The 18,576-nt window shown below is 55.8% G+C and overlaps 2 protein-coding genes and 1 pseudogene across 2 annotated transcripts; all 3 read right to left on the reverse strand.

Annotated features, from left to right (window-relative positions):
* Window positions 1-174: 174 nt before the first annotated feature.
* On the reverse strand, window positions 175-4,980 carry LOC146422037 (protocadherin alpha-13 pseudogene; annotated as a pseudogene).
* Window positions 4,981-7,650: 2,670 nt separating this feature from the next.
* LOC146422038 (protocadherin alpha-13-like) lies at window positions 7,651-12,030 on the reverse strand. The gene has a single exon (XM_085046783.1). It carries the CDS (start codon window positions 10,396-10,398, stop codon window positions 7,651-7,653), a length of 2,748 nt encoding a protein of 915 aa, XP_084902909.1. The 5' UTR covers window positions 10,399-12,030.
* A 68-nt stretch (window positions 12,031-12,098) lies between these two features.
* On the reverse strand, window positions 12,099-18,550 carry LOC146422039 (protocadherin alpha-13-like). The gene has a single exon (XM_085046780.1). It carries the CDS (start codon window positions 16,753-16,755, stop codon window positions 13,969-13,971), a length of 2,787 nt encoding a protein of 928 aa, XP_084902906.1. The 5' UTR covers window positions 16,756-18,550; the 3' UTR covers window positions 12,099-13,968.
* Between the last annotated feature and the right edge of the window lie 26 nt (window positions 18,551-18,576).

Below are 18,576 nucleotides of genomic sequence, written 5' to 3' on the forward strand. Positions count from 1 at the left end.
TCTGATAACAATGATCTGGTAACAATATCCTTTCCAAAAGTGAAATCAGGACACCTCTAAATAGGAACGGCATTGATGTCATACTCTGAGAGAGAAACTGAAATGCTGGGGAGCATACCAGTGTAAAAAGCGATACTGACTGTTTATGAGAATCTTATTTGAGAGTGAGTGGAGAAAGCTGGGGTTTGGGTGTAAATAATTCTTTCATTGTTTAAAAGAAGAATATTTCCAGGGCTTTTGAAACAATGTGGCTGCGGATTAAAATCTGGAGAGGGAAGAATTAGCCAGTGTATTCTACAATACTTCTCTGAATGGAAACGTAAATCTACAACCTGGAGGACGGGGCAGTAGGCAGAGAAACAAATTTTCCTGTTGTAACACTTTAGGTCACACTCTGCTGCCCGAACCCCTGTGTTATTCAGAAAAGCAAGAAGATACCTCGAAAAAGAACATGGGAAAACTCTGTACTGCCTTTACTACATTCTTACTGACATTAGTGGAGAAATTAAAATAGAGACGTTTTTTTCCCTGGAAGTCCAAATTCTCATACTTCATTATGTCTCTTACAAAGGGAAATGAAAGAAGAGAGTTTCGGTAACAATCCAGAATAGAACAGGCACGGTATCAGTCAACAAAGGCAATAAGGCGGTATGTACTGCCTGGAGGACTGTGACAACTGCAGCCAGCCTATACTGCACGCCTTCAGCAAGCTCGTGTGGAAATGCTACACACCAACAGGCTAGACTGTTTCAAAATCTGACACCGTGGGACACCTCTCATCCCAATAGGCAGCGAAGAGAACAATTCACACAGATAGCAGCAAACGGCAGCTGCGGATCATAACTGCTCAGGGGGGGCTCAGTGATTCTACATTCCCCCTAAGGGCAGATGCAAAGCTGCCATTGATATCCTTAAGCACCTGTCAACCACTCATCGCTCTCAGGGCGTGGGAAGAGAAGGGGGATCCAAGAACGATCTACACAGGGGTCGGGACAGAAAGGGATGGCTACCAGGTGGAAAAGGGTGAGAACCGAGAAAGGGAAGGCCACTGACCGTGTTCAGGAGAGCAGACGGCTCCGGCTGCGTGTCCTTGGCCGCGGGGCCGGGCGGCGGCGGAGGGAAGTTGGGGCTGAAAACCATCAGGTCGCTCTTGCCCGCGCCGTCCGCCACGCACAGGCTGCGGCTGTGGCGCTGCGAGTACGACCAGCTGCCCACCTCGCTGGCGCACACGAGCGTCGTGGGCCCGGGCCCCGAGAGCACGGCCGCCCGCGGCGCCCAGCGCGACGCCCCGTACAGCACCACGGCCAGCAGGAACAGGCTCGACACGGCGCAGATGGCCACCACCAGCCACACGTTCGTCGCCGCACTCGCCGCACCGGAGCCGCTCTCCGCGCCCGCCGCCGGACGCAGCCCCGACAGCGACGACGACGATCCCGCGGCCAGCGCCGCCTCGGCGGCCTCCACGAGCGACAAGCTGAGCGTGGCCGTGGCCGAGCGCGCCGGCTCGCCGTGGTCGCGCACCACGATCACCAGCCTCTGGCGAGGGCCGTCCGCCTCCTCCAGCGCCCGCGCCGTGCTCACCTCGCCGCTGTAGAGCCCCACGCGGAACGGGCCCTTGCCCCGCGGCTCCCACAGCTCGTAGCGCAGCCACGCGTTGTAGCCCGAGTCCGCGTCCACCGCGCGGATCTTCGCCACCACCTGCCCCGCCGGCGCTCCCCACGCCGCCCACGCCCACAGCGTGCCTGACACCGACCCCGCTACCGCTCCCACTGCCCCCGCCAACGCAGCCTCGGCCGCCACGGCGCCCGCCTCCGGCCCCGAGCCCGCGGGCGGCAGCAGCGCCGGCGCGTTGTCGTTCTCGTCCAGCACGAACAGCTGCACCGTGGCGTTGCCGCACAGCGGCGGCTCCCCCGCGTCCACCGCACGCACCTCGAACTGCAGCACCTGCAGCTCCTCGAAGTCCAAGGGCTGCAGCGCCCACAGACGCCCGCTCTCCGCGTCCACCGACACGTAGCTCGACGCCGGACGCCACCCGACGCCCGCGGCGACCCCCGACGACGCCGCCGAGGAGCCCGCCGCCCCGACCACGCCGCCCTCCCACACCGAGTAGCTGACGCGCCCGTTGCCCGCCTCGTCCGGGTCCCGCGCCCACAGCCGCGCCAGCTCCGCGCCCGCCGCGTTGTTCTCCCGCGCCAGCACCGTGTACACCGCCTGCGCGAACGCCGGCGCGTTGTCGTTCACGTCCGACACCGGCACGCGCACGCCGCGCCTGGCGCGCAGCGGCGGCGCCCCGCCGTCCTCCGCACGCACCTCCACCTCGTACTCCGACACCCGCTCCCGGTCCAGCGCCTCGCGCAGCACCAGCGAGTACGAGCCCGCGAACGTCGCCTCCAGACCGAACGGCGACGCCGGCCACACCCAGCACCGCACGCGACCGTTCGCCCCCGAGTCCCGGTCCGACACGCTCAGCAGAGCCACCACCGTCCCCACCGACGCGTCCTCCGGCACCGGCACCGACAGCGACGTCACCCACACCTCCGGCGCGTTGTCGTTCACGTCCAGTACCTCCAGCACCACCTTACAATGCCCCGAGAGCGGAGGTGTTCCTTGGTCTCTCGCTTCAATACGAAAATTAAATACATTGACTTCTTCGACGTCTAGGGCTTCTGTGAGGTGAATTTCCCCCGTCTTCGGGTTGATGGAAATCACATCTCTTCCACTCGGGGGAATGAAGTTCGTCACGCTGTAGGTTACTTCGCTATTACTTCCTTCGTCCGGATCCGTGGCGTTCACACGCGCCACAAGTGTCCCCAAAACAGCGCTCTCCGGCAGCTGCACTTTATACACAGACTGGTTGAATTGGGGGGCGTTGTCGTTTGCATCCAGCACAGAGATCACCAACTCCATTGTCCCCGTCAGAGACGGCCGGCCCCCGTCACTCGCCGTCAGCACCAAATGGTGCACGGGAATCGTCTCGCGGTCCAAAGATTTCGTTAAAACAAGATCGGGTACAAGATTTCGCGCAATCGATTTTTGTAAATCCAGAGAGAAATGCTCGCTGGGGCTGAGCGTATAGGAGAGCTGAGCGTTCGATCCGATATCTGCATCCGACGCGCCCTCCAGCGGGAAACGAGACCCCGGCACCGATAATTCAGCGATGCTGAGGTTTTTTCGGGTGACGGGGAAGATGGGGGCATTGTCGTTGATATCAGTGACCTCCAGCTCCACGTGGAAGACGCGCAGCGGCCGCTCCACCAGCACCTCCAGCCGCAGCGCGCACGGCGCGCTCTTGCCGCACAGCTCCTCCCGGTCCAGCCGCGAGCTCACCAGCAGCGCGCCGCTCGCCCCGCTCACCTCCACGCTCGCCCGCCGGCCCTGCGCCACCAGCCGCAGCCGCCGCGCCTCCGCCTCGCCCGCCTCCAGGCCCAGGTCCTGCGCCAGACGCCCCACCACCGTGCCGGCCTTGGCTTCCTCCGGCACCGAGTAGCGCACCTGCCCGCCCGCCAGCGCCCAGGCCGCCTGCAGCACCAGCACCCGCACCACCAACGGACAACAATGCTCGCCCATCGCCGCCGCCGCTACCGGTCTGTCTACCGTCTCTGCCGCCCGGGCCCTGCACGGCTCCCCGCCGCCGCCCGGACGCACCGGCTCTGCTGCCCGGCCCGCGCCGCCCCCCCGCGCTCACAGCCGGGCTCTCCGCCGCACCGGGGCGGAGCCGCTGAGATGCCGAGACGCCGTTCTTGAGCCTGCAGCGACACCGTGCGCTGCTCCGCCGCCTCACACGCTCCGCGACATCTCCCGTGCCTTAGTCCCGCCACGGCTATCTCCACTGACGTGTCTTCCTATTGTGCTCCTCTTTATTTTCGTTATTTCTTCTTCCTTATCAAATCCTGGGGTTTTTTGGTTCTTTTTTTTAATTGATCCTTCATTTCTTCCTTGTCTTTCTTCTCTAGCCTTTTATTTTGCTTGCTTCCTTAATTTCGTTAGTTTAATCATGTTTCGTTTCTCTTTTCTTGTTTGTCTTTGTAGCTTTTTCTCTTTCTTTCTTCAATCTCTGTCTTCCGTTTCATCCTTGTTCTGCCGTCCCCTATTCTTTACACTCCTATCATATCTCTTTTCACCCTCCTCTATAGTTCAGGCCATCTGGAATGGCTTCAATTTTCTCCGGCGCCGTGGAGAGGACCATCAAAGTCGGAGTCATCAGCGCTAATTATCAGGTATTAGCGCCTGAGTGCGGTCTTCTAACCAAGCCTCTCAGGGACCAGCTCCACTCAACGTCTTCAGGTAAGGTCGTTGCATGCTGCTCTGCTCTTTTATCGTCTGTTTTATGTTTCCATTCTGTTCCCCATTTCATATATTTGTTCTGGCTTTATATTTATTTCCAAAGGCTCATTACTTTCTTTTTTTCATTATTATTTCCTCCTGGTGTTTCTTTCCCTTCCATTTTCCCTCTTTCTCTTCTCTTTCCTGATTCTTTTTCTGTGTCTTTTCTTTCCTGCTTCTCCCTGTCTTAGGTATTTTCCCCCTTTCTCTTGTGTTTCCACCTTGTCTGTTCTGATGGTTTTTTTCCTTAACTAAAATATTTTCCAAATCCTCGCAATTAACAATGGACATGTTCTTTGGGAATACATCTCATTCTTCCTCTTTTAACAGATTCCTTCACGTCCTCTTTTTTTTTCTTTAATCTCCTTCTTTTTAAATCCATCTTCCTTTCGCTTCTCCCTTCCTCTCCTTCTTTCTTGTCATTGCCTCCCCTTCTTTTCTACTTCCATACTTATATCTTCTGAACATTCTTTCCTTTAACAAACTTTTTAAAAATAGTTACAACACCCTTGTCAGGAACCATGGACATGCCCTTGGGGCAGAGTTCTTATTTCTCTTCCCAACCACCTCCTATCCATGTGGATAGGGAGCAACTTACTTGCCGTTCATGCACCTGCAACGTTCCTCCCTTCAGGAAAAATGTCACACTCCTCAGCCTCCAGTTCTGCATAAGAACAGCTTCCACCACCCTCTGACACTCCCGCTGAAGCCAGAGGTATTGAGGCATCTGTACAAACTGACTTGAAAGAGTCCAAACCCAGGAGAGTTTCTTATTCAGGAACTCAAGCCCATAACAGTTCAGCACAACAATCCTCCAAGACTGCTGAAAAGGAGCTGGGCAACCACAGCTCCCGAGGACTTCACATACATCGATCATTCCTGACTCACTTTCCACCTGCATGTTCAAAGTTCTTCTCTTCCTTTCTGGCAGGCACTCACTGCCTAGACAACACACCAACAACCTTCATGTATAAGAGCATTAGGCCCCACGGAAAACCTCTAACTCACATTAGAATGATCCATTTGACACACAAACAAAAGCCGTGAAGGTAACACCACAGTGGTGTCATTAAGAACACCCTCTTGACCTCCTGCAAATATATTTAGTGAAATGGATTTTGGTCCCTTCTCCATTCCTGTTTGCTGTCACCCACTCAGGCTGTGCCTGGAAGCATCAGAAAAGGAATGAGAGCAGCCAACGATGCTGTGTTGGTCCAGTAGCATGAACATTCCGGTGATTCAACAAAAAAGGTGCCACAACTGAACAGGAACTGAAGTACATCTGTCTCAAACACACCCACTTTCAGTGTATGACTTACCTCTTCTTAAGTGGGTCCCTTTTCAGAAAATAAATATTTCTGGGGAAGGAAGTTGGTTTTAAAGGATATTTACCCTTAACACTACCAGTGTTTCTTGGGAAGCTGGATAGAAAAAAAAATATTTATGTTCCACAAAAACTGGACAGTGTGCAGTGCCCATTATGCACTTCTCTCACAGGAGAAGAAGGAAGCAGACCTGTAAGCTACAGACATTTCCTCAAAGTGAAACTTAGTTCAGGAGAGTGGAACAGACATTGCACACGTTGAAGGGAAATGACCCAAATATCTGCCACAATGCCAATGAGAAACAGGAAAGAAGCCAAACAAGAAACAAAACCATCAAAACAAAAGCATGCACAATTTGATACAGAAGAGAATAAAACAAAAGGTCCCATTCTGCTGCATTGAAATTCAGTTTTGGCAGCATCTTGGATAGACCGGAAGAATGCACAAGATTACACTGATCACATCAATTGATCTTAAAAATCGTGCCTGAAGAGAAGCACAGATCTACCACAGCAAATTCTGTGGAAGCTTTTCTAAACATTCTAGAATACACACAGACAGCAGGTTGTAGCGCTGTTCCCCCACGATAACATTCCCTAAACAGCAGCAAAATATTAATCAGTCCAAGTGTTACCAGCTCTTATCCAATGAATTACACATGTCAGGCCAATAGCAGCACAAGGGATTGTCTCTGATAGGAGATATTAACAACCTCAAAGGACGTGTGCCCATTTCAATACTACATATTATCTCAAGATCCAGAAGGCCTCCAACTCCAATTTGGAGCCTGGGAAAGGATCCCGGGCAGAAACACTCTGTGCCCATCCTGTCTCCTGCTTTTCTATAGGCATCCTCCATTCCTCAGTCTGCAACCTGTATTCTCCAGAAAATGGCATCATCTCCCACCTCCCATTCCTCTCTTATGACATGGACCATGGTCTTGCCAAGGATTGCCAGTTCCTTCACAAAAGTCTTCCAACTGCTCAAGGTCACCTGGCACATCAGGACGTAATCAGGCCCTACTTAGTGCCACCACCATATTCACCTCTGTGACGTCACAGATTCTCATCCCAAGGCTCAATTTGAGTCTTGTTTACCCTTCCCAGAAACTGGAACTCTGTAAAAACCACACAGATGGCATCCCTATCAGTGGGTTCATCAGACTCTGTAGCAGCACCTTGAGGTCAGAAATTCCAGAGGGAAATGTTACAGATCTGAGACCAATACTCACTGCAGAGCTCAGGTCAGGACAGCTCTCATGACAATGGGCAGTGATGTCAGAGAGAGACCGAGCAACCCAGATGCTGATGAGCACAGCAATGGAGTAAATTACGTCTACCATGTAAGAGAAAATAGTTGAGATTTTTCTTTTGTTCATGTTGAAAACAGGATTTCGACAGAAGTTGTAAGGATGCTGCTAATGTAAATATTGACAAAATGTCAAAACGGGTCAGTGTACATCAAGCCTCCTGTCCAGACATGAAGGTAAACAGCTAACAAAAACTGGGGGAAAACCAAATCAAACCAACCGTAAAGTCAGCAACAAAAACCCCACTAAAGTTCCAGAAGACCTTTCCATTTTGCATGATTCTGTTACACCAACATAAATGGAGAAACTACACTATGCAGTTTGAAAATGCGTTAGACTGGAAATCTAAATTGTCACCTGTTCTCACAGCTCTTGTAGAGAAAAAGAAGATGAGGACAGAAAAGAAACCACATGTGATACCATCACGGTCAGCAGTCAGCAAAGGCAACAGGATGGTACATGGTGCCTGGGGTATTAATAGCAGCACAGCCTCCTTGGTTTGCAATCCTTCACTAAGACAAGGTGGAAGTGCTACACACCAGCAAGCAAGAGCATTGTCTGCAAAGCTGACACCTGAAAACAGTTTCCATCGAAACGGCCAGTGATTAAAATTTAGGGGAGAAAAATTAATATCCACAGCAGAAAACCTGTGCCACGGAACGAAATATGAAAGGGGTGCCTCTAGACCTTCACTTAGGCAAAGTCCTCCCTGCACACCAGCAAGACCCGGCAGCCTCCTAACAAGGAATAGGCAGCAAGTACAAAAGAGCTTTCATTTTTTAAGAATCTGCCAAGCACCCACCACCCTCGAGGCGTGGGAACAGAGCCTGGATCGCAGGAGAGTGCTCCCAGCGGGAGAGATAAAAGAGGCCAGGAGAGGGGGAGAATACACAGAGAGGTGAGCAAGGGAGGGCCACTGACCGTGTCCAGGAGAGCAGACGGCTCCGGCTGCGTGTCCTTGGCCGCGGGGCCGGGCGGCGGCGGAGGGAAGTTGGGGCTGAAAACCATGAGGTCGCTCTTGCCCGCGCCGTCCGCCACGCACAGGCTGCGGCTGTGGCGCTGCGAGTACGACCAGCTGCCCACCTCGCTGGCGCACACGAGCGTCGTGGGCCCGGGCCCCGAGAGCACGGCCGCCCGCGGCGCCCAGCGCGACGCCCCGTACAGCACCACGGCCAGCAGGAACAGGCTCGACACGGCGCAGATGGCCACCACCAGCCACACGTTCGTCGCCGCACTCGCCGCACCGGAGCCGCTCTCCGCGCCCGCCGCCGGACGCAGCCCCGACAGCGACGACGACGACGATCCCGCGGCCAGCGCCGCCTCGGCGGCCTCCACGAGCGACAAGCTGAGCGTGGCCGTGGCCGAGCGCGCCGGCTCGCCGTGGTCGCGCACCACGATCACCAGCCTCTGGCGAGGGCCGTCCGCCTCCTCCAGCGCCCGCGCCGTGCTCACCTCGCCGCTGTAGAGCCCCACGCGGAACGGGCCCTTGCCCCGCGGCTCCCACAGCTCGTAGCGCAGCCACGCGTTGTAGCCCGAGTCCGCGTCCACCGCGCGGATCTTCGCCACCACCTGCCCCGCCGGCGCTCCCCACGCCGCCCACGCCCACAGCGTGCCTGACACCGACCCCGCTACCGCTCCCACTGCCCCCGCCAACGCAGCCTCGGCCGCCACGGCGCCCGCCTCCGGCCCCGAGCCCGCGGGCGGCAGCAGCGCCGGCGCGTTGTCGTTCTCGTCCAGCACGAACAGCTGCACCGTGGCGTTGCCGCACAGCGGCGGCTCCCCCGCGTCCACCGCACGCACCTCGAACTGCAGCACCTGCAGCTCCTCGAAGTCCAAGGGCTGCAGCGCCCACAGACGCCCGCTCTCCGCGTCCACCGACACGTAGCTCGACGCCGGACGCCACCCGACGCCCGCGCCGACCCCCGACGACGCCGCCGAGGAGCCCGCCGCCCCGACCACGCCGCCCTCCCACACCGAGTAGCTGACGCGCCCGTTGCCCGCCTCGTCCGGGTCCCGCGCCCACAGCCGCGCCAGCTCCGCGCCCGCCGCGTTGTTCTCCCGCGCCAGCACCGTGTACACCGCCTGCGCGAACGCCGGCGCGTTGTCGTTCACGTCCGACACCGGCACGCGCACGCCGCGGCTGGCGCGCAGCGGCGGCGCCCCGCCGTCCTCCGCACGCACCTCCACCTCGTACTCCGACACCCGCTCCCGGTCCAGCGCCTCGCGCAGCACCAGCGAGTACGAGCCCGCGAACGTCGCCTCCAGACCGAACGGCGACGCCGGCCACACCCAGCACCGCACGCGACCGTTCGCCCCCGAGTCCCGGTCCGACACGCTCAGCAGAGCCACCACCGTCCCCACCGACGCGTCCTCCGGCACCGGCACCGACAGCGACGTCACCCACACCTCCGGCGCGTTGTCGTTCACGTCCAGCACTTCCAGCACCACCTTACAATGACCTGACAGTGGAGGCGTCCCTTTATCTTTCGCCTTAATATGGAGGTCGTATAAGGTAACTGTCTCGAAGTCGAGGGCGCCCGTCAGTCTGATCTCCCCAGTATTTCCATCGATGCTAAATACATCTGTGGTCGAAGGGGGAACGATTGAATCAATTTCGTAAATTATTTCGCCATACATTCCCAAGTCCGGATCCGTGGCGTTCACACGTGCCACGAGAGACCTCTCTAATGCGTCCTCGGGCAAAACTACATTATACACAGACTGGTTGAACTGGGGGGCGTTGTCGTTTATGTCCAGCACAGAGACCACCAGCTCCATGGTGCCCGTAAGAGACGGCCGGCCCCCGTCACTCGCCGTCAGCACCAAATGGTGCACGGGAATCGTCTCGCGGTCCAGAGGTTTTGTGAGTACCAGAAACAGAGACTTACTGCGAGAGTTACTGTTTTCTTCCTCTATTCTGAAGTGCTCGCTGGGGCTGAGGGCATAAGAGAGCTGAGCGTTCGATCCGATATCTGCATCCGACGCGCCCTCCAGTGGGAAACGAGTCCCGGGCAGAGTGGTGAATTCAGCGATGCTGAGGTTTTTTCGGGCGGCGGGGAAGATGGGGGCATTGTCGTTGATATCAGTGACCTCCAGCTCCACGTGGAAGACGCGCAGCGGCCGCTCCACCAGCACCTCCAGCCGCAGCGCGCACGGCGCGCTCTTGCCGCACAGCTCCTCCCGGTCCAGCCGCGAGCTCACCAGCAGCGCGCCGCTCGCCCCGCTCACCTCCAAGCTCGCCCGCCGGCCCTGCGCCACCAGCCGCAGCCGCCGCGCCTCCGCCTCGCCCGCCTCCAGGCCCAGGTCCTGCGCCAGACGCCCCACCACCGTGCCGGCCTTGGCTTCCTCCGGCACCGAGTAGCGCACCTGCCCGCCCGCCAGCGCCCAGGCCGCCTGCAGCATCAGCACCCGCACCGCCAACGGACAACAACGCTCGCCCATCGCCGCTCACGCTTCCGCCGCTATCGCTGATGCTTCTGGCCCCCGCCCGGGCCCCACACGGCTCCCCGCCGCCGCCCGGACGCACCGGCTCTGCTGCCCGGCCCGCGCCGCCCCCCCAGCGCTCACAGCCGGGCTCTCCGCCGCACCGGGGCGGAGTCGCTGAGATGCCGAGACTCTGTTCCTGAGCCTGCAGCGACACCGTGCGCTGCTCCGCAGCCTCACAATCCCGCGCCTCCACTTAGTCATGGTCATCTCCTCTGCCGCGTTTTTCAACCGTACTCCACTTTATTTTTCCTATTTCTTTTTCCTAATCGCTTGTTGTTGCAAATAATTCTTCATTTCTTCTCCCATTGTCTTCGTTTTACTTCCTTCTATTAGCTTCCTTTCCTCGTTCCTTTAACATTTGATATTTTTCCTTTCCCTTCTCTTTTCTCCTTTTCCCCCTCTTTTTACTCTTTTCCCTTTCCTCCTTCTCTGTCTTTTTCTTCTTGGTTCTTGCCGTGCCTTGGCCCATTCTTCACCTTACATACCGTTTCTCTTTTCATCCTCCTCACACTCATTAACTCTGGTGGCAGCTCATCAGTTTCCTCTACAGTCGCACAGCAGATCATCAAAATCGGAGCCATAAATGGTAATTAGAGGGCAGTATCGCTGGAGCGTGGCGCTATAACCAATGCAGAGGGTCCCAGGGACCAATTGCACTCTGCGTCTAGAGGTAAGGTTGGTGCGGGCTGCTTCCTTCCTTCCTTCCTTCCTTAATTCCTTAATTCCTTGTCTCCTTCCCCCCCTCCCCGTCCTTTTTTCCCCCTCCCTTTCCTTTTCTCCTTTACCTCCTTTCTGTGACGAGTGATAGCATCATATAGCGGAGAAGAGCTCTCCTACATCAAAACAGAAGATACCAAACTCAAGCCCCACACACTTGCTCATCTGTGGTTACTTGGACACCAGGCTCCAAAGATACTCAAACCCACAAGAGCCAAATGCCAAATCCTTCAAGAATGCTGAAAAAGCAACCACAGCTTCCAAGAACTCTTCCAGTATCTCAGCGAAGAGTTATTCTTCTGCCTCATCTTTCACTTGCACAATGAATCTCAAGCTCTTGCTTTCCCTTCCAGGCAGGCATGTACTGTCACAATAACACACCTTAGAACTTCAGTATCCACGGGCATGATTCCCCACCAAATGCTTCTGCTTCATCACCACGAGCAACCTGACACCCAGCCTGACTGAAACCATGAAGGTAACACCACGACATTTTCACTAAGAACATCTTGACTCCCAACACAGCCACTACACGAAATAGATTGTGTTCCCCCCTCCATCCCTGCTGGCTGTCACACACTCATGCTGTGCCTGGAAGCAGCAGGAAAAGAACACGTGCAGACAGTGGTGCTGTGCTCATCCAATAGAGACAACATTCAGTCAATCCAACATACAGATGCCACAACTGAAAAGCAGTAAAAGTACATCTATCCCTCAGATTCATCCACTTTAGGTATGAGTGACTTACCTGTAGCATCACTGATTTGTTCTTTGGAAAATTAAATATTTTGAGGACAGGAGAACTGATTTTAAATTATACTTTTAGTTAACATTATCAGTGTTTGTGAGCAAGCTGGACGCATGAAAATGATTCGTGTTCTGCAGAAACTGGACAGTATGCACTTTTTATCACAGAAGAAGCAAGAAGGAGACTGGAAAGCTAAGGACATTCTCTCAAAGGGAAACTTAGCTCAGAAGAGCAGAATAGACATCCCTCACGCTATTGGGAAATGGTCCAAACACCTGAAACCTGACAGATGTCAAAATTAAGCATTCTGCATCTTATCCACTTTTATCAATACCATGCATATGTGAGAGAAAGAAAACAAAACACAAGAATGGGCAAGTTTGGTGAAAGGAGAGAAAAACCACCAAAGAATCACTCTTCCCCTTCTTTCCCTTCCAAGCACAGAGATAACCAAGAAGAGGTTAAGAAATCGTTCAGCAGCACCATCCAGATTTTGAAAAGCTTCTCTTTGTGTAACAACATTCCAAATCAAAAGCAAGTAATTGAAGGCAAGCATAGCAGATATGTTCCAAACAGCAATACAATGAAGAACAACAGCACTATAAGATATGCAGAAGTTCTGGAGATCCTGACAGGATTCTAGAATAGCAGCATTATGTGCTGTTATTCTTCCTAAGGTTTTCTACAGAAATCTTCTATGTCGTGCCATGGGAAGTGGCATCTCCACATCTAAGGAAACATACTAGACTTTTTCCCCGATGATGCAGACCATATTCTACCCAGGACCTCCATTCCCATCAGTCCAGACTGTCCTCTACTCATGGTCACTCTCCTTGTGAGGCATGTCCAGATCCTTCTCAGTGCCACTTGTAGGACCACTGCCAGAATACTCAGACATCACTCAACCTTAACATCATGCTCCAGCTGTAAACCCCACATTGAGCATGACCCAAGCTTTTGCACATCCTCATCTTCCCTCATGATCAGCACTAGGAGCATATGGAGGAGTGCACAGCCACCCACTGTCTAGTAAACAGACTCCTCAGGTCTGTGATCTTCACCCTGAATATTTTTGCCTTTTCAGCAATCTCATATAGAAATACAACCGAGTTGTACATTAGAGCTGTTCGAGATTCTGTGATTAGAGCTGTGAGCTCCGGTCCCAGTCCACACGGGTTTTATTATTCAAGAGTACCACACCAAATGTTTACACACAAGAGCAAAAAGGATATCAAATGTGTGGGAGAATTTCTACCACAGAACAACAGCGCTGTGCTGCCGTGCAGCGTTTAACATGCACGTACAAGTATCTTAACACTATTATATCACTTCAACACCCCACCGCTAAAATGGCTACCCATGCATGTTAAAACTAGGGGAAGTTGCATTGGGCAACCCAAGGACAGGAGGCGGCATTTAACCTTGCTCAATTTCATACAATTGCATTTGAATTTATGGCTTGTCCAGATCCCTCAGTCGGCTTTTGAATTTACGTGGCATTTCATGGGAATTTTGCAAGAACTTCAAACAGGCCAGTGCTTTTCAAGCTACTTCTTAGTTTAGGAACACAAATCCACAACCGGGGGAACACGGGCTGCAGAAAAAGAAGTTTCGCCTTTGTAATATTTACCTTGGGGAAAACTCTTTCCCCTTTGTAACACTTCTCACGGGGCATATTCATCTGCCTGAAACCTTATGCTACTAAGCAATGCAAGAAGATACCTCGAAAAATGAACATAGCAAAAGTCCCTACTGCCTTTCTTACTTTCTTAATGACTCCGTTGAATAAATCAAAATGTGAGCTTTTCCCTTGAAGTCCCAATTGCCATCTTGCATGAAATCCCTTGCAGCGGGATAAGAAAGGAGAGAGATTTCAAAACTAATCCAGATTAACTCCAAGAAATTTGGCATACAGGGAAGTAAAATCGTACATAGTGCCTCGGAAATTATAACCACCACAGCCTGTGTGTCTTTGCACCCCTTTAACAAGCTCAGGTGGAAATGCTACACACGAGAAACCAAGAGCATTGTCTGCAAAAAATGACACCACCGGACATCTCTTATAGCAATCGGTAATGATTCCATTCAAAGAGTAAACCAAAAATCCCGGAAGGCAAAAAACCCCGGCCGACCGTAAATGATTCGAGGGACCATAAAATATGTTTCCCACAAGGGACAAGTGCAAATGACTCAGTGACAACGTAAAGCACCCGCCAAGCAACCACTGACCTAAGGGCTGTGGGGACACAGCCGGGTACAAAGTAGCGATAGTCCACGGGGAGGGTGATAAGGGACAGAGAGGGAGGGAGAGAAAAAGTAGAGACGGGCAAGGGAGGGCCACTGACCGTGTCCAGGAGAGCAGACGGCTCCGGCTGCGTGTCCTTGGCCGCGGGGCCGGGCGGCGGAGGGAAGTTGGGGCTGAAAACCATGAGGTCGCTCTTGCCCGCGCCGTCCGCCACGCACAGGCTGCGGCTGTGGCGCTGCGAGTACGACCAGCTGCCCACCTCGCTGGCGCACACGAGCGTCGTGGGCCCGGGCCCCGAGAGCACGGCCGCCCGCGGCGCCCAGCGCGACGCCCCGTACAGCACCACGGCCAGCAGGAACAGGCTCGACACGGCGCAGATGGCCACCACCAGCCACACGTTCGTCGCCGCACTCGCCGCACCGGAGCCGCTCTCCGCGCCCGCCGCCGGACGCAGCCCCGACAATGACGACGACGATCCCGCAGCCAGCGCCGCCTCGGCGGCCTCCACGAGCGACACGCTGAGCGTGGCCGTGGCCGAGCGCGCCGGCTCGCCGTGGTCGCGCACCACGATCACCAGCCTCTGGCGAGGGCCGTCCGCCTCCTCCAGCGCCCGCGCCGTGCTCACCTCGCCGCTGTAGAGCCCCACGCGGAACGGGCCCTTGCCCCGCGGCTCCCACAGCTCGTAGCGCAGCCACGCGTTGTAGCCCGAGTCGGCGTCCACCGCGCGGATCTTCGCCACCACCTGCCCCGCCGGCGCCCCCCACGCCGCCCACGCCCACAGCGTGCCTGACACCGACCCCGGCCCCGCTCCCACTGCCCCCGCCAACGCAGCTTCCGCCGCCACGGCGCCCGCCTCCGGCCCCGAGCCCGCGGGCGGCAGCAGCGCCGGCGCGTTGTCGTTCTCGTCCAGCACGAACAGCTGCACCGTGGCGTTGCCGCACAGCGGCGGCTCCCCCGCGTCCACCGCACGCACCTCGAACTGCAGCACCTGCAGCTCCTCGAAGTCCAAGGGCTGCAGCGCCCACAGACGCCCGCTCTCCGCGTCCACCGACACGTAGCTCGACGCCGGACGCCACACGCCGCCTGCGCCGACCCCCGCCGAGGAGCCCGCCGCCCCGACCACGCCGCCCTCCCACACCGAGTAGCTGACGCGCCCGTTGCCCGCCTCGTCCGGGTCCCGCGCCCACAGCCGCGCCAGCTCCGCGCCTGCCGCGTTGTTCTCCCGCGCCAGCACCGTGTACACCGCCTGCGCGAACGCCGGCGCGTTGTCGTTCACGTCCGACACCGGCACGCGCACGCCGCGGCTGGCGCGCAGCGGCGGCGCCCCGCCGTCCTCCGCACGCACCTCCACCTCGTACTCCGACACCCGCTCCCGGTCCAGCGCCTCGCGCAGCACCAGCGAGTACGAGCCCGCGAACGTCGCCTCCAGACCGAACGGCGACGCCGGCCACACCCAGCACCGCACGCGACCGTTCGCCCCCGAGTCCCGGTCCGACACGCTCAGCAGAGCCACCACCGTCCCCACCGACGCGTCCTCCGGCACCGGCACCGACAGCGACGTCACCCACACCTCCGGCGCGTTGTCGTTCACGTCCAGCACTTCCAGCTCCACGCTGCAGTGACCTGACAGAGGAGGTGTCCCTTTGTCCTTCGCCTTTATGTGCAGGTCGTATAACGCAAATGTCTCGAAGTCCAGGGCTCCTGTCAGTCTGATCTCACCACTCCTTGCATTTATGCTGAAAACATCTGAGGCGGAGGGTGGAACAACAGTATCGATTTCATAAACCACGTCTCCATATATTCCCAAATCCAGATCTGTGGCGTTCACTCGCACCACAATCGTCCCCTCTAATGCGTCCTCGGGCAAAACTGCATTATACACAGACTGGTTGAATTGGGGCGCGTTGTCATTCACGTCCAGCACCGAGATCACCAGCTCCATGGTGCCCGTCAGGGAGGGTCGGCCCCCGTCACTCGCCGTCAGCACCAACGGGTGCACGGGAATCGTCTCGCGGTCCAGAGATTTTGTGAGTACCAGAAACAGGGACTTACTACGAGAGTTACTGTTTCCTTCTGCTATTCTAAAATGCTCGCTGGAGCTGAGTGTATAGGAGAGCTGAGCGTTCGATCCGATATCTGCATCCGACGCGCCCTCCAGCGGGAAACGAGACCCGGGAGGGGAATTCTCTGATAAACTGAGGTTTTTCCGGGCGGCGGGGAAGATGGGGGCATTGTCGTTGATGTCGGTGACCTCCAGCTCCACGTGGAAGACGCGCAGCGGCCGCTCCACCAGCACCTCCAGCCGCAGCGCGCACGGCGCGCTCTTGCCGCACAGCTCCTCCCGGTCCAGCCGCGAGCTCACCAGCAGCGCGCCGCTCGCCCCGCTCACCTCCACGCTCGCCCGCCGGCCCTGCGCCACCAGCCGCAGCCGCCGCGCCTCCGCCTCGCCCGCCTCCAGGCCCAGGTCCTGCGCCAGACGCCCCACCACCGTGCCGGCCTTGGCTTCCTCCGGCACCGAGTAGCGCACCTGCCCGCCCGCCAGCGCCCAGGCCGTCTGCAGCACCAGCACCCGCACCACCAACGGACAACAACGCTCGCCCATCGCTGCCGCCTCCTCCGCCGCTGTCGCCGTGGCTTCTGGCCCCCGCCCGGGCCCCGCACGGCTCCCCACCGCCGCCCAGACACACCGGCTCTGCTGCCCGGCCCGCGCCGCCCCCCCGCGCTCACAGCCGGGCTCTCCGCCGCATCGGGGCGGAGCTGCTGAGATGCCGAGACTCTGTTCTTGAGCCTGCAGCGACACCGTGCGCTGCTCCGCAGCCTCACACGGTGCGCGACATCGCCCGCGCCTCCTTCCCGTCACGGCCGTCTCTGCCGTTTCTTCCTGTCGTACTCCAGTTCTTTCTTTCTTTGTCTCTTTTGTCTTTCCGTCCTCTTCGTCCTTTCTTCCTTTCTCTTATTTATTTAGCCTTCATTATTTTCTCATGTATATCTTCTAGTTTGTTTTCTTTCTATTTTACTTCGCTTTCTTCTTCCTTCTCTTTGATCTCGTTTTCGTCCTTGCCGTACCATGCGCTACCGTTTACTCCCCTTCCCCTTCTCTTTCGATCCTTCCCTGTTCTTTATCTCCGGTGGTAGACTGTTAGTTGCCTCCCGCGCCGTGGTAGAGATCATCAAAACAGGAGCGATCAGTATTAATTGCGGGACATCAGCGCCGGATGTGGTGCGGTAGCAAGGCGTATGTTTTTAAGGACCAACACTGGTGCGCATCTCGAAGTAGTCTGTGGGTGTTGGTCATCTCCTCTGCCTCTCTCCGTCCTTTCTTCTTTGCTAATCTACTGATATATATTCCTTCTTGGCCTTCTCCTTTATTCCTGTATTCTTCTGCTATATATTTGGTGCAGCCTTGTCATCTCTTTATGGTTTTATCCTATTTTCTTTTCTTTGTAATCTTCTTTGCCTCCTGTCTTTCTTCCTTGCTCACCTTCCTTTCTTTCTGTGTACAGTGATACTCCCAATGACATGTCACTGGAATAGTTCGTGATTTCTTCTTTTCTCCCTCTTTACATTTATTGCTTCATTCTTCTTTGCTTCTCTTTTTTTTCCTGAATTGTTTCTTTCTCTTCTTTGTCGCAGTCTTCCGTTCCCCCGATTCCCTATCTTCTTCTCTTTTTGCCTCTCATTTGCCTCTTCAACAAACTAATTTTTCATATGGTTACGTCACTCTCGACATGGAGTGTGGACATGCCTTTTGGCCAAAGCTCCCCCTCCTCCTCCCTGCTGACTTCCACCTCTCCAGAGGAGGAACAAATTTTCTGCTTTTCTGCAGTTTATGCAAGACAGACAGACTGTCCCTTCTCCATCGCTTCCTCCCCTTCTGGAAGAAGCACACACTCTTCAACCCGTTATCTCAATGAAGAGGACCAACCACCCTCTAATAAAGTAGTCCAAGCCCCAGATACTTTGACATCTGTGCAAAAAGGCTTCGATTACACCAAACAACCTAGGGGAGTCTTTCCTTCGGAGATTCAAACCCATCACAGCCCAGCACGCCAATCTATCAAGAATGCTGAAAAAAGCAGGGGACCACCACAGCTCCTGTAGGCTATTCATATAGCTGGATGAAGAGCTGTTCTTGCAGTCTCCTTTTCCACTTCCATGATGAATGCCAAGCTCTTGTTTCTCCTTTCCGGCAGACAAGCTCTGCCAGGATACACCAAGAACCTCTGTATGCAGGGGCAGAGATCTCCAGCTAGGCAGACATTCTACAGTTCGCCACCAATGACATAACCCATGTGCTACACAGCATCTCCTTTCCCCAGAGAAGACTCTTCCCTGCTCAAATTCAGCATCCCTGTGACAAATCCCTAATCCCTACTCCGTGCCACTCAGAGGGAAGGATCACTGTCACAGTACACAGACACTG

This window comes from Lichenostomus cassidix, unplaced genomic scaffold (genome assembly GCF_008360975.1).
Source record: "Lichenostomus cassidix isolate B80296 unplaced genomic scaffold, HeHo_3.0 HiC_scaffold_785, whole genome shotgun sequence".
NCBI lineage: Eukaryota > Metazoa > Chordata > Aves > Passeriformes > Meliphagidae > Lichenostomus > Lichenostomus cassidix.